Below are 13,715 nucleotides of genomic sequence, written 5' to 3' on the forward strand. Positions count from 1 at the left end.
GCAGGGTTTGACCTCATGACCCTGGGATCATGACCCGAGCAGAAATCAAGAGTTGGACACTCAACTGACCGAGCCACCCAGGGATAGATGTTAAAAGAGTTAGCTGCTTTGCAAACGAGTGCCCACCCTACATATTTCTTAATGGCATCTCTGACCTTTTCTTGATATTTGTTGTTTTTCCCTTGAATATGTAGTGTTCTAGGTCAAGAATGTCTATAAGCCACAGATAAGTCACAGTCTAAGTTTCCGTGACAGAAACCTGAGGGAAGGCAGAAACTGCAAAAGGAACAGAGGCTGGAGGCCCCTCTGAGAGTCTCTTCTCCTTGCAGGGTGTGACTGTAACTTGGAAGGAGTTCTCCCTGAAATATGCGATGCCTACGGAAGGTGCCTCTGCCGCCCTGGGGTCGAGGGCCCTCGGTGTGATGCCTGCCGCCTGGGTTTCTACTCCTTCCCTATTTGCCAAGGTAAGTGTGCCGCACATAGCACGATGATCATTAGTCCCTCCAGAGGAAATGCAGAGGCCCTGGCTGCCACAGCTGTGTGGCCTGCAGGTTAATAAGTGAGCCCCCTGGCTTATATATTCATGTTACATGTGACTGTCTCCTTACCTGGGCCACGTCACCTCCCTTCTTTTGTCTTCCGCACCCTACCCCTCCTCCTCCCTGGTGGTGAGCACACGGGCTCTGGAGCCAGCTGCCTGGGTGCGGATCCTGGCTCTGGAAAGAGCTGGTATCTGCTCAGTGTTTGGGAAACTGCCGGCCAGACAAGGAGAGGAGGTGGATCTTCTGGGGAGGGGGACCAGCAAGCACGAAACCACGAACGTCTTCCCGCTCCCCAACTTGTTCTGTGTCCTCGTGCCTCGTCCTACCTAGTAAGAGTCGCTGAAGGGGATGGAGAATGGGAAGAGGAGGTGTCTGGTCCAGGCCCTAGAGCAAAATAGGAAGGCAGTAAATGTTGGGTGAATGAGCAAATGGATGCAAGAACTTGCTGGAGAGCTCCCCTGTCTGCCCTCCACTGCCTACCGGTGTTCTTCCCCAGTAGAACAGGGAAGGGGAAGGGAGAGAAGAGAGGATAGGATTATCAGTGGGGGCTCAAGACAGGAACTACACCACTCCAGGTATTATAAACAGACAGGGACTTGCTCCGGGTACTTAGGTGCTCAGCTGAGTCGTTAAGGGCTGAGCAGCAGGCTCCAGGCGGGGCTTCCAAGGAGACTCTCCACAGAAAGGCAGAGTGTTAAGCCCAGATTGCGGTAGCACAGCTAGAGCATAGAAGGACTGCAGTCCCACCACCTCCACAGCCATCTCTTGGTCCCCAGGAAGCCACGCGGGACTCAGCTACAGAAATGCTCAGTAGGTGCCAGAAGGCAGCCTTCTCCTTACTTCCCACCCTTCTAACCTTATTGGAGTACTTCTTTGCAAAACCAAGTCGACCTCCAGATGTCCGGAACCCAGCTCCAGGAGAATCTGGGAAGTGCTGTTTTTAGCTTGCCAGCCCCTGAACATGGTGGGAGGCCAGAACCAGTACTGAGCCCTCTCACCTGCCAGGTCAGCCACACTGGGAAACCGTGGAGGCCGGTGCAAGCAGGACCGACTGTCCCCGCGCTGGAGGCTAACGTGGTGAAGCACCACAAGGTTCACACTAGGTGTCACTTGGGGCAAGTTGCCTAGCCCCTGTGTTTCTCAATTGCCTCATAGTAATGCAGGTTACAGATGCACTGACTGTAAAGTTCTTCAAGCCTGGGAAGCCCTCACTTGTAGTGAAAAGAAAACGCTTCCTTTTCCTCCCGGCCCCCCGCCAGCGTGCCCTGTTCCCAGAACTCTATCCTTTGCCCCTGCCTCTCAGCTTTTGCCACCTTGGAGCCACAGAAGCTGCCCCTCAGCTAGAGAAATTCAGTATTAGCGGTTGGGATGCCCAGTGTGTTTCTCATGGAACTATCCGTAGGGGCCATGCTCCTGTTGGAATTGTGTGAACCACAGTAGACGTAGATTCCTCTAAACTGGCTCCATGGTCTGGCATGGGAACCTCATTCTTGCTCATAATGTTGTTCCTGGGGAAAGATACCCAAACCATGAAGTTTTGCACACAAGTTAGGGATGATTACATTTCTGTTTTAAGCCAGAGACCCTGAGTCTGTCATGGACAGAGTGAGGAATCAGTGGGAGGGAGAGGGAGTAGAGACCTTACATTTCAGGTGTCCACGAGGGCCCAAGTCCAGAGGAGCTCATGGTAGGAGAAAGCCTTTTCAGCAAAAGCAGGAAGAGGAGGGTTAGGACAGGCAGATAGTTTATCTCCTTCCCCTCCTATAACAGGAAAGCATTTTCTAGCTGCCCTTTGTTTTGTTGACACTTCCCCAGTTATACCTTAAATATAAATTGAGGGCAAGGAGTGGACAGAATGTCTCATGTTAATTTCCTAATAATCTGTTGACATTCATGTTAGTTCTGCATCAGCTGCCATTCTTGTGGTTGAAAGTATCTCAAAGCTTTTCTTTCTTCCTCCTCTTTACCAGCCACAACTCCAGACTCATTCTGCTAGAATGAATTACTAATCCAACCTGGTCATTCCCTTGGGCAAAGCTATCAGGTGGTGCCTTTGTGTATACAGATATAAAGGTAGAGAGTAATACAATATTTTAAGAATGCACTTTTCCACGTTTATTCACCACTGGAACGAATTCATTTTGAGGTGGGTAGAAAATGCAAAGGTGTATGCAGGACAAAGTGGAGGGAGGTGGGACTTCCAGAATGACAGAGTAGAGAGTTCAGTGGACCTCTCTCCAACAAAACAGACTTTAACTGGTAAAGAATTTTTAATAATCATTTAAATTCTCTGGAAATTGTCCTAAGAGCTAACAAAGAAACATTTATTTAAGAAAATCTAAATATTCGGGTGCCTGGGTGGCTCAGTCATTTAAGCATCCAACTTTGCTTCAGGTCATGATCTCACGGTTCATGAGTTCAAGCTGCGCATCGGGCTCTCTGCTGTCAGCACAGAGCCCGCTTTGGGTCCTCTGTACCCCTCTCTCTTGGCCCCTCTCCTGGTTGTGTTCACTCTCTCTCAAAAATAAATGAACATTGAAAAAAAGAAAGTCTAAACATCAGTAAGAACGATAAGTCTGTGACATTTGAGCTCCATTACCCCCTCCATCCCAACTGATAGTGCAGAACCTGCTTAGGATTCTCTTTCTCCCTCTCTCTCTGCCACTTCCCCACTCACACACACTCTCTCTCCCCAAAATAAATAAATACTAAAAAAATGAAACTGCTTTTGAATGGCTCAAATGGTTGATTTAGCTGACCAAAATAGTTGTTATAAATATGTGTAAAGAGCTAAAGGAAGCAATGCTTAATGAATTAAAGGAGGGTGTAATGATAAAGTATTATCAAATGGAGAATATCAATGAAGAGAGAGAAATTCTTTAAAATAACCAAATGGAAATTCTGAAGTTGAAAAGTATAATTGAAATGAAAAATTCCCCAGGGATTCAGTCATAGATTTGAGCCAGCAAAAGAGTCAGCAAACTTGATGGTAGATCAATAGAGATGATTCAGTCTGGAAAACAGGAAAAGAAGGAAGATAAATGTACAGAGCCTCAGAGAAATGTGGGATACCAAAGTGCACTGACATACACAGAAGGGGAGTACCAGACAGAGAGGAGAGAGGAGGGGCCAGAAAAAATAGTCAAAGAAATAATGGCAGAAAAACTCCTTGTATCTAATGAAAAACAATCTACACATCTAAGAAGTTTAATGAACTTCAAGCGGGATAAATCAAAGAGATCCATACTCAGGCAATGCATAGTTTAAGTGTTGAAAAACAAAGAAAAAATCTTGCAAGGGCAAAAGAACAATAACTCAGCCTATGCAAGGGAACCCATTAGAATGTTAACTGACTTCTCATCTGAAACAACAGAGGCTAGAAGGTAGTGGGACCACACATTCTAAGAACTGACAGGGAAAAATTGTCAAGCAAGGATTTTATATCCATCAAAATTATCTTTCAAAATTAAATAAAAATAAAAATATTCCCAGATTAACAAAAACAGAGAATTCGAGGCCAGCATACCTGCCTTACAAGAAATACAAAAGGAGGTCCTTCAAGGCTGAAAGCAGGTGACACGAGACAGTAGTTGGAATCCATGTGCAAAATACAGAGTGTTGGGGAAGGCAATCATATAGGTGTTTTGGTCCGCTTGGGCTTCCATACCAGGATAGTACAGACTGTGTGGTTCAGACAACAGACATTTATTTTCTCACAGTTCTGGAGTCTAGCATTCTAAGATCAAGTGCTAGAAAATTGATTTCTGGTGACTACTCTCTTTCTGGCTTGCAGACAGCTGTGTTTTCCTTGCAACCTCACATGGCCTTTCCTCTGTGTGTGGGCAGAAAGAATGAAAGAGAGAGAGAGAGAGAGATCTCTGGTATCTCTTCCTTTTCTTATAAGGACAGCAGTCCTATAGGATTAGAGCCCCACCCTTATGACCTCATTTAAGCTTAATTACCCTCTTAAAAGTCCTATATCCAAATACAATCACATCAGGGGTTAGAGCTTCAATGTATGAATTTGGGGGAACATAATTTATTCCCTAACAGTAAGTATTACAAAAGATAGTATAATTGCATATTTTTATCCTTTCTTGTCTTGACTGATTTTAAAAGAAATTGCACATGACTGTACATACACACACATATATGTGTATATTGGGTGGGCCCATAACATACATAGAATATATGTACATACAGGTGTGTGTAAGTCTATAACATACAGAAATGTGATATGTTTAATAATAGTAGCACAAAGGAGATAGGACAAAGATAAGAATTAGAATAAGGAAATGACATCAAATCTATGGAAAGAAATGAAGAGAACCAGCAAAGATAAGGATACTCTCTACATATGTATGTTCTCTCTTCTGTTGGCTTCTTTAGAAGATACAGATTATATAAATAATTTTAACAACGTATTGTTGGGTTTTGACATATATAGACATAATATGTATGGCAGTAATACCACAGAAACAAAGAACGGAGTTACATAGGAGTAACTGGACCAGTTCACTGGAACTAAGTGAATATCAATCTGAAGGAGATTCTGATGAGATGTATTTTGTAAATTCTAGGGCAACCACTAAGACAATAACAAAAAATAATTATTCAGGTCATTAAAGGAAGTCAAATGCTACACTAGAAAATATTCATTTACTACAAAACAAGGCAATAAAGGGTGAATAGAGAAACAAAAAGATATGAGACATAAAGAATACAAAATGCAAAATGGCAGAGGTAAATCCAACCATATCAACAACAACATTAAATGTGAGTGGATTCTATACCATGCCGTATGCAAATTTTTACCCCCAGTGGATCAAATGCCTAAATGTAAGAGCTAACAAAGCCTGTAAAACTCCTAGAAGAAAACATAGACATAAATGTTTGTAACCTTAGGTTAGGCAATAGTTTCTTAGATTTGACACCAAAAGCACAGGCAACAAAAGGAAAAATAGATATTGGACTTTTAAAATAACTTGTTTCAAAGGACACCATCAAGAAAGTGAAAACACAACCCATAGAAGGAAAGTATTTGCAACTCATGTACCTGATAAGGCACAGATATACAGTATCAAGAAAGAACTCTTACAACACTATAATTAAAAGACAACCTAATGAATAAATGGACAAAGGATTTGAATAGTTTTCCAAAGAAGATATACAGTGGACTAATAATCACATGAAAAAGTGTGCTATATTGTTAGTTATTAGGTAAATGCAGATTAAAAGCACAATGAAATATCATTTCCTGGCCACTATAAAGGCACGCAGTAACAAATGTTGGGAAGGATGTGGAGAGATTTGAGCCCTCATACATTGCTAGTAGGAATGCACAATGATAAGACCATTTGGAAACAGTTTTGCTATTCCTCAAAAAGTTAAACCTAGAGTTCCCATGTGATCCAGGAAAGCCTACTCCTAGGTATATATATCCAAGGGAAGTGAAAACACAAAATCACATGGTAGCTTGTATATGAATGTCCATGGAAGCATTAGCCAAAGTAGCCAAGAAGTGGAAACAACCTAAATGTTCAAGAGCTGATGAATAGATAAATAAAATGTACCATGTCCATATTATGAAATATTATTGGGAATAAAAGAATGAAGTATGGACACCTGCCACAACTTGCACGGACCTTGAAAACGTGATGCTGAGTGAAAGAAGCTAGTCACAAAAGACCACATACTGTATGATTCCATTTATGTGGAATGTTGAGAACAGGCAAATTCATAGAGACAGAAAGTAGACGAGTGGTTGCTTAGGGCTGGGATGGAGGTTGGGGGGGGGGAGGTGGAGATGGGACAATGGGGGTTGCCTGCTAATGAGTATGGGGTTTCTTTTAGGGGGAACAAAAATTATTTTAAAGTCAGATTGTGCTGACGGTCGCACAACCTTGTGAACATATTAAAAACATTAAATTGTATATTTAAATGGACAAATTACATTGTATATGAATCATATCTCAATAAATCCAACACATTAAAATGGGGTATTTCCTCTCTGGTCACCCATCAGCCTTATCCCTCTGTACATTTGCACCCATCTCTCCTGGTAGCTTATTTACAACAGTGATGAAACAACATGCATTAGAATTTTGGGAGTTAAAAAAGAAATTGAAATTACTTATTTTTACGTCAACTGATCTGAGATCCAGGAGAATAAGTGAGAACGAGGTAGTCGCAGGGTGATTGATGAGTAACACCATGTTTCTTGACTCCCAGCCTGGCGTACTTAAGGAATTATATTCTCTGCCTTAACACACGCAGTGCTTAGAGGTCCCGGGATCTCAAAAAGTATGAGGACAAGGCTTCCAAGACTGCAGGTTTTTTTTTTTTTTTCAACGTTTTTTATTTATTTTTGGGACAGAGAGAGACAGAGCATGAACGGGGGAGGGTCAGAGAGAGAGTGAGACACAGAATTGGAAACAGGCTCCAGGCTCTGAGCCATCAGCCCAGAGCCTGATGCGGGGCTCGAACTCACGGACCGCGAGATCGTGACCTGGCTGAAGTCGGACGCTTAACCGACTGCGCCACCCAGGCGCCCCCCAAGACTGCAGTTTTTACCCTGCAGGTCACACATTAGTGTATGGAGAAGTCACGTGAGTAGGGACCAGCATTAAAGTGAAACAATAGACTAGAAATTATTAGAATGCAGTATAAGCAGTCGTGGAAAGAAATGTTTTGCAAAGTTATTGTTCATTGTTAGCTTATATTTTAATAAGTATCTGTTTCTATATCTTTCTCATCTGTCAATCTGTGTGTATATTGGGTTTCAGTGTAAAATTATTTCTTAATGTGGATGTGGCTAAAAAAAAAAAAGAAAATCTCCTATGTTAAGTAATCCCGGAGGATTTGTTTATGATTCTGAGCAGATGGTCATTTTTCTTTCATTCTGCTCTTTGCTTCTGGGGCTTCAGACTCTCAGATAGTTACTGCCTGAAATTGGAGCATTTGGGTGAATTTAGGATCCCTCTTTCACCTGGAAACCGTTGCTCGGTAAATTGTATCAATCTTCTGATAAATCCATTTCATCTGTGCCGTATACATTGCGTCATTCCTTCCTAGACCTGTCCAAGGGGCAGGAAACCACTCTGTCTTATCTTTTACACGCGATCTATAGGACAGGGGCAAGGACCAAAGGGCGTGAGGAACTCATCTGAGATGCACACTCTGTTTCATCTTTAACCCATAATCTTACCTTTACTCTTCTGCCTTAACCCCAGCAAGAAGGAGGGTAGGAAGGTAGAATTGTTAACGCCCTGAGATTTGAGCTTAAAGTGGGTTTTGACCCAATGATTGCTCTCCTACCTAAGAGAATGCCAAAAAGCCCCAGAACTTACTCCTGTGTTTATCTAGGTGCAAGGGGACAGTCACCTACACTGAATGAAGTTGAAAAGAGCCACAGGATTGATTTAATTACAGTAGGAACTGTGCTTTTTTAATACACTAATTGCATGACATTCAGTTGCACCTTTATGTGGTTTAATTTACCACATAAATTTACCATTAGTTTCTTTTTTGTTGTTTGTTTATTTATTTTTGAGACAGAGAGAGAGGCAGCGTGCTAGTAGGGGAGGGGTAGAGGGAGAGAAGGAGAAGGAGACACAGAATCCGAAGCAGGCTCCAGGCTCCGAACTGTCAGCACAGAGCCCGATGCGGGACTCGAACTCCTGAGCCGTGTGATCATGACCTGAGCCGAAGTTGGATGCTTAGCTGACTGAGCCACCCAGGAGCCCCACCATTAGTTTCCTTAAAGGGACTCCATGATTCTGTTTTGTTTATAGGAACTGTGATCATTTAAAAAAATTTTTTTTAATGTTTATTTATTTTTGAGACAGAGACAGAACATGAGCGGGGAAGGGTCAGAGAGAGAGGGAGACACAGAATCCGAAGCAGCCTCTAGGCTCTGAGCTGTCAGCACAGAGTCTGAAGCGGGGCTCAAAGTCGTTAACCGTGAGATCATGACCTGAGCCGAAGTCGGACGCTCAACCGACTGAGCCACCCAGGTGCCCCCAGAACTGTGATCATTTTTAATGCTTTGCCTATTTAAACATGGATTTCTGTAACAAACTTCAAACTCTGGCCATTCTTTTCCACTTAAAAAATTACTGTTTTTAAATACATGCTATAATTCTTTGAACTGCAGTAGAGTATTATTCCATCTAGTTGGAATTTGGTTATCTGGCTCCTGTATCTGGAGGAAAAATGAGAACCAAGCAGTAAGATCCCTCAACGACTATTGCCTCTGTAAAGTAAAAAACAAACAAAAACACCTCCAAAGATGTGCACTAAAATCCTTGCATTTCACTACTAAAAGCATCCTGTAGGCCCCCTCTTACCTATGCCTGTCTCTCTTTTTAAAAAACAATTGTACGAATTTGGTTGTTTTCTAAGCCAAACCCGTGGTGAACTAGAAACACGAAATTAGAAGGGAGGGAAAAATTGCTAAGGCAAACACACTAACAGTAAGGGAGGAAACAGAAAAGCAGACATGAAACTGAGGAAGAATAGCAGCTTGGGACCATTTAATGAAGAGCAAATAATCCTCAACTCAGGAGGTACTCAGAGTGTCACTATTAGAGTAAGTAAATGAGTATTATAATAATGGCTCTGGATCATGATGAAGGGGTGAAATTATGTCTGAATATCTGTTTCAGAAGGAAGGAAGATCCATAATATATTTTAGTAAGAGTACTGTTTAGTGGGGCGCCTGGGTGGCTCAGTAGATTAAGTGCCCGACTCTTGATTTCAGCTCAGGTCGTGATCTCCTGGCCCTGGGATTGAGCCCCGTGTCAGGCTCTGCAATGGGCATGAAGCCTGCTTAAGATTCTCTCTCCCTCTGCCCTCACCCACTTGCATGTTTTCTCTCTCTCTCTCTCTCTCTCTCTGTCAAAAAAAAATACTATTTAGTAAGAGTACTTTTACAATGAGAACATTTGGGTGATCACAGAGTCAGTTATGACTCTAGTTTCATGTAACAGAAGATGTAGCCTAAACTGGCTTAAGGCATAAAGAATTTAGGGGCTGTAATTGAACTGTCCAGGCATATTTGGTTTCAGGAACAGATTGATCCAGGGGCTCAAAAGATGTTGGTGGGATCTGTTTTTCTCCATCTTGCAAGTCTGCTGTCTTGTAGATTGGCTTCATTTTTAGGTCTCAGATGGTGGTAAAATGGTAGCTGACACTTTTTAGGCATTGCTGAGGCCTGAATTGTGTCCTCCTCAAATTCATGTTTACGTCCTAACCCCCAGTGTGACTGACTGTATTTGGAGTAAGGAAGTAATTAAGGTTAAATGAGGTCAAAGGTTGGAACACTGATCTGATAGGATTAGTGTCCTTCTGAGAAGGGACACCCGTGAGCTTTCGCACGCCCTCTCTCTGCCACGTGAGAGCACAGCAGGGAGGGAGGGAGCTGTCTGAAAGCCAGGAAGAGAGTCTCCAGGAACCGAATCTGCTGGCACCTTAATCTTGGACTTCCCAACCTCTAGAACAGTGAGAAAATAAATGTCTGTTGTTCAAGCCACCCAGCCTGTGGTATTTTGTTACGGCAGCCCAAAAGACTTGGACATTACTCCTTCCAGGTTCAAGTCTAGGGAAAAGAGCATGCATTTCTCCAAGCCAAATCTGGTTCTGATTGGATCACGTGCCCATTCCTGAACCAACCCCATGGCCGTGGAAATCTGTGCTCTGACTGGCCAAGCCTGAGTCTCCCCACATCCAGGGGTGGAGTAAGGGGAAGAGCCGCCCCCTCCCACCACCCCAGCAAAATCAGGGTGCGTAACCAAAACAGGTGGCAGAACTGTGTGTCAGTAAAATGCTCAGCTCTCTGAGAAAACCTGGTTCCCCAAAGTGACCATCCAGAAGAGATCAGGAAGACGTCTGAGGTTTAAGGGTAGCATTTTTCTTCCTAAGAAGATGATACGTGACGTGAAAACTAATCAGCTACTGTGTATAAGGCAAGATCCCTTGTGTTAAATGATAAGAGTCTGGATTAAAAAATAAAAAAGGAACATATCATCTCACTTATGTTTTTGGTAGAGTTGGTTTGGAGCTCTGCTTCCAAAGGTCTACCAAAGTCATCTGAGCTCCCTGACTGCAAGGCAGACCACAGAAGAACGGTGCTGAGGGCTGCAGAGAGGGGCCGAGGAGAGGAACAGGTGCTCCCTGGCTCCCTGGGTGAATGTGTGTGGCCAGCCTCTGCCTGGTTCTGTCTGTGGTTCAAAGTTGTGGCTCAAGTGGAGGGAAAGGCTCACACAGTGAGGCAGAGGGAGAGATACATCGTGCACCCTAGTCCCACTCCAGTGAGGGAGACAGCACTGTTCAGGCTTTGGAACTCAAGCAGGGGTATGTGGTGGGGGGGGGGGGGAGCAAATCACCTGAAGTCCTATGTCAGGGGACCTTGCCCGAGCACACCCAGCCTCTGAGAAGCCCACCTGCTCTTTTCCAAGTTTTTCAGGAAAATGCACCATCCACCACATTCCCGGCGTGGTATAAGCAATACACCCCGAAGCTCGTTGTTCTATTTGGACCACTGGGTTCTGGAAGAATTCCATTTGTGATGTCTCTCTTCTCTTGCTCTTTCCTTTTTCTAATTGCTATTGTGATCTTTTTAAAATTTTCCCTTGGGGACAGCTTTGAGGTAAGTGGCTGAAGCTTGGACTCACTGACATCTGAGCTTAGTCTAGCAGCAGGGTCTAACCCAGTGTTTTAACTTGTGTGGTTTTTTATTTTTGTTTTTGTTTTGTTTTTGTTTTTGTGTTTTTAAGACGAAACTGATTGCTTGGCCACTGAATTTTAGAATAGAATTAACATGACCCCAAATACCACATCAGACGGTCCAATATATTCTAGCCAAAAAATGTTCCTAAGACTTTAAAAATCTTCTTGAAAAGGAGCTTGAAAACCCTTCTAAGCTGTTCTTGCCAACCATGCTTCTGCATTCATGTTTCGCATTAACTTAATTTGGTCCAGACTTGCCTAAGCACAGTGCCATATTCTTCTTGTCTTAATTTCGACTCATGCAAGTGCCCTGCTGTTTTCTTTTTCGTAGGTGAAAGTCACGTCATAGATAGGAGACCACATTGGAGAACTGCCTATTTGTATTTCAGACATGTGTTTACACTAATGTCTGGTTCAGTTCTTTATCTTCAACTACAGCATACAACTGTAGTTCTCTCAGTTAACTTGGTCCATTTGGGGAGGTTTACTCTCTGCCTTTTCCTCCTCCCACCACATCCCCCCTCTTTTCCTCCCCACCCCCACACTCCTCATTCCTGCTTTCCTCGCCTTCATTTTTCTCTCCCTGCTCCTTCTCCTTCCCCTTCTTTTCTGGTATAGCTTGCTGGGCAGCAGCTTGTCAGCACTTAGAACAGAAGCTAGGAGGGGGCGCCTGGGTGGGTGGCTCAGTCGGTTAAGCGTCCGACTTTGGCTCAGGTCATGATTTCATGGTTTGTGAGTTTGAGCCCTGTATCAAGCTGTCTGCTGTCAGTGCTGAGCCTGCTTCACATCCTCTCTCTCCCGCTCTCTGCACCTACCCTACTCATGCATGCATGCTCTGTCTCAAAAATAAACATTAAAAAAAAAAAAAAACAATAGAGGCTAGGAGAGTGGGTTGCAGAAATAAATGGTCTGCCCATGGATAGGAGCTGAGGGTGTGCCAAGTGCAGCTGTCCCCAAATTTCAACCACACTGACCCAGCCCAGGGCCTGGAACTGTCCCCATTGGAGATTGCTGTAATCCTTGGGTTGTGGTGACTGGTCTTTCCATAGAAAACGCCTCTAAATAGGTTGCCAGTGCAAGATTAACCTCCTACCTGTCAGCATAGTCCCATGAATCAGACAAACCAGCCAAGAGAAATGGCACCAGCTATTGGCAAATGGTGCTGTAGGGAAGGTTGATGGCCTGGGATGCTCCCAGGAGAGCCCTCCCAGCCTTTCCAAGAGGGGAAACAAAACCCTAGGGCTGGGCATGGGGAGCGATCTGAAGCCACGTTCTGTGCAATTTGGTCTTGAACTGGCCCTTCACTTTGTAATTCAGGTTGTGTCTAGGAGAATAGTGAGGTGGTTGGTTGGAAGAAACCTTAGATCTTCTGTAGATTTAATCTGCCCTATGCCCAGGTAACCAGAGAGGTGAGTGGTAGTGGCAGCATGTGCTGTGGAACTGACTGTTGGCTTTGTGGCTTTGACCGGGGAAGGAGCCAGTCTGCTTTTCCAGAAGGTGTTTTTCTGTTTTCCAACAGAAGGAAAGGCTCCAAAGTCATGGGCAGGAAGAACATCCCGGAAACAGTAAGGGGCGATGTTTACCTTGTGATTTACATGCTGTCTGTAGAGCCTCACCTCACCTGATGAGCTAATTTACTGATGGAGAAGAGGATGGCGTTACTCATACAACACCTGTCTCGTGGCGGTGTTGCGAGATTCAGTAAGGGAATGCATGCTGAGAGACTATATACAGAGTGGACCTCAGGAAGATTTCAATAGTTACTTATTCTTTCATTTAACAGATATCTGTTTGGCATATACTAGGGACCAGGGCTGTGTGTGATGTTGGAAGACACTGGGGAACACAGCAGACATTCTTATCCCTTTGGAGCTTGACTGTCATTATTTTTTTTTTGCTCTTTGGGAGCAAAAAGGTCTTAAAGCTGAAACAGGAGTAGACAAGACGTAAAATACTCCCAGAAACTCCAAAGGACCTGGACCAACACAAAGAGCAGAATGAAAGTGTTCGTAAGACATTATAGTATTTCCAAGAGTAAAGAGGGGCTGCCAATGTTGAGGTTTGGGTTTGGGATTTGGCAGCTGTCACTGACGGCTGGATTGAAACGAGACATGAGATGCCAGATGGAGTTTGGCATTTAAAACCATTTAAAACCATGTGCCTTGCGTTTAAGGCTGGGTCTTTGTTTTCACTTCTGGAGCGTAACTGTGTCTCCTGAGGCTCCCTGGACAACCTCTGTGGCCGTCGGAGCCAGGGGCGATGTCCCCCACATTATGCTGGCTGGAGGTGCCACCATTGTGCTGCCCCAAATGCCTGTGTGGGTTTCTGCATTCTCTTTCCTGTAAGACAGAAATAGCAGAAAGAGCAGTAAGAGAACCAATAGGATGTATGCGTGTGTGTATAGAGAGAGAGATTTATTTTAAGGAAGTGGCATTATTATGGGGG

At 43.9% G+C, this 13,715-nt stretch overlaps 1 protein-coding gene across 2 annotated transcripts in view; it reads left to right on the forward strand.

Moving 5' to 3' along the window:
- Nucleotides 1-13,715, forward strand: part of LAMA3 (laminin subunit alpha 3) — a 272,359-nt gene that overhangs the window by 104,543 nt on the left and 154,101 nt on the right. For both annotated transcript variants that reach the window (XM_019465535.2, XM_019465536.2), the window contains exon 12: nt 330-464. In XM_019465535.2, coding sequence (XP_019321080.2) covers nt 330-464 — 135 coding nt within the window. The remainder of the gene's footprint in view (nt 1-329; nt 465-13,715) is intronic.

Source organism: Panthera pardus, unplaced genomic scaffold (genome assembly GCF_024362965.1).
Source record: "Panthera pardus isolate Hobbes unplaced genomic scaffold, ASM2436296v1 HiC_scaffold_15, whole genome shotgun sequence".
Lineage (NCBI taxonomy): Eukaryota > Metazoa > Chordata > Mammalia > Carnivora > Felidae > Panthera > Panthera pardus.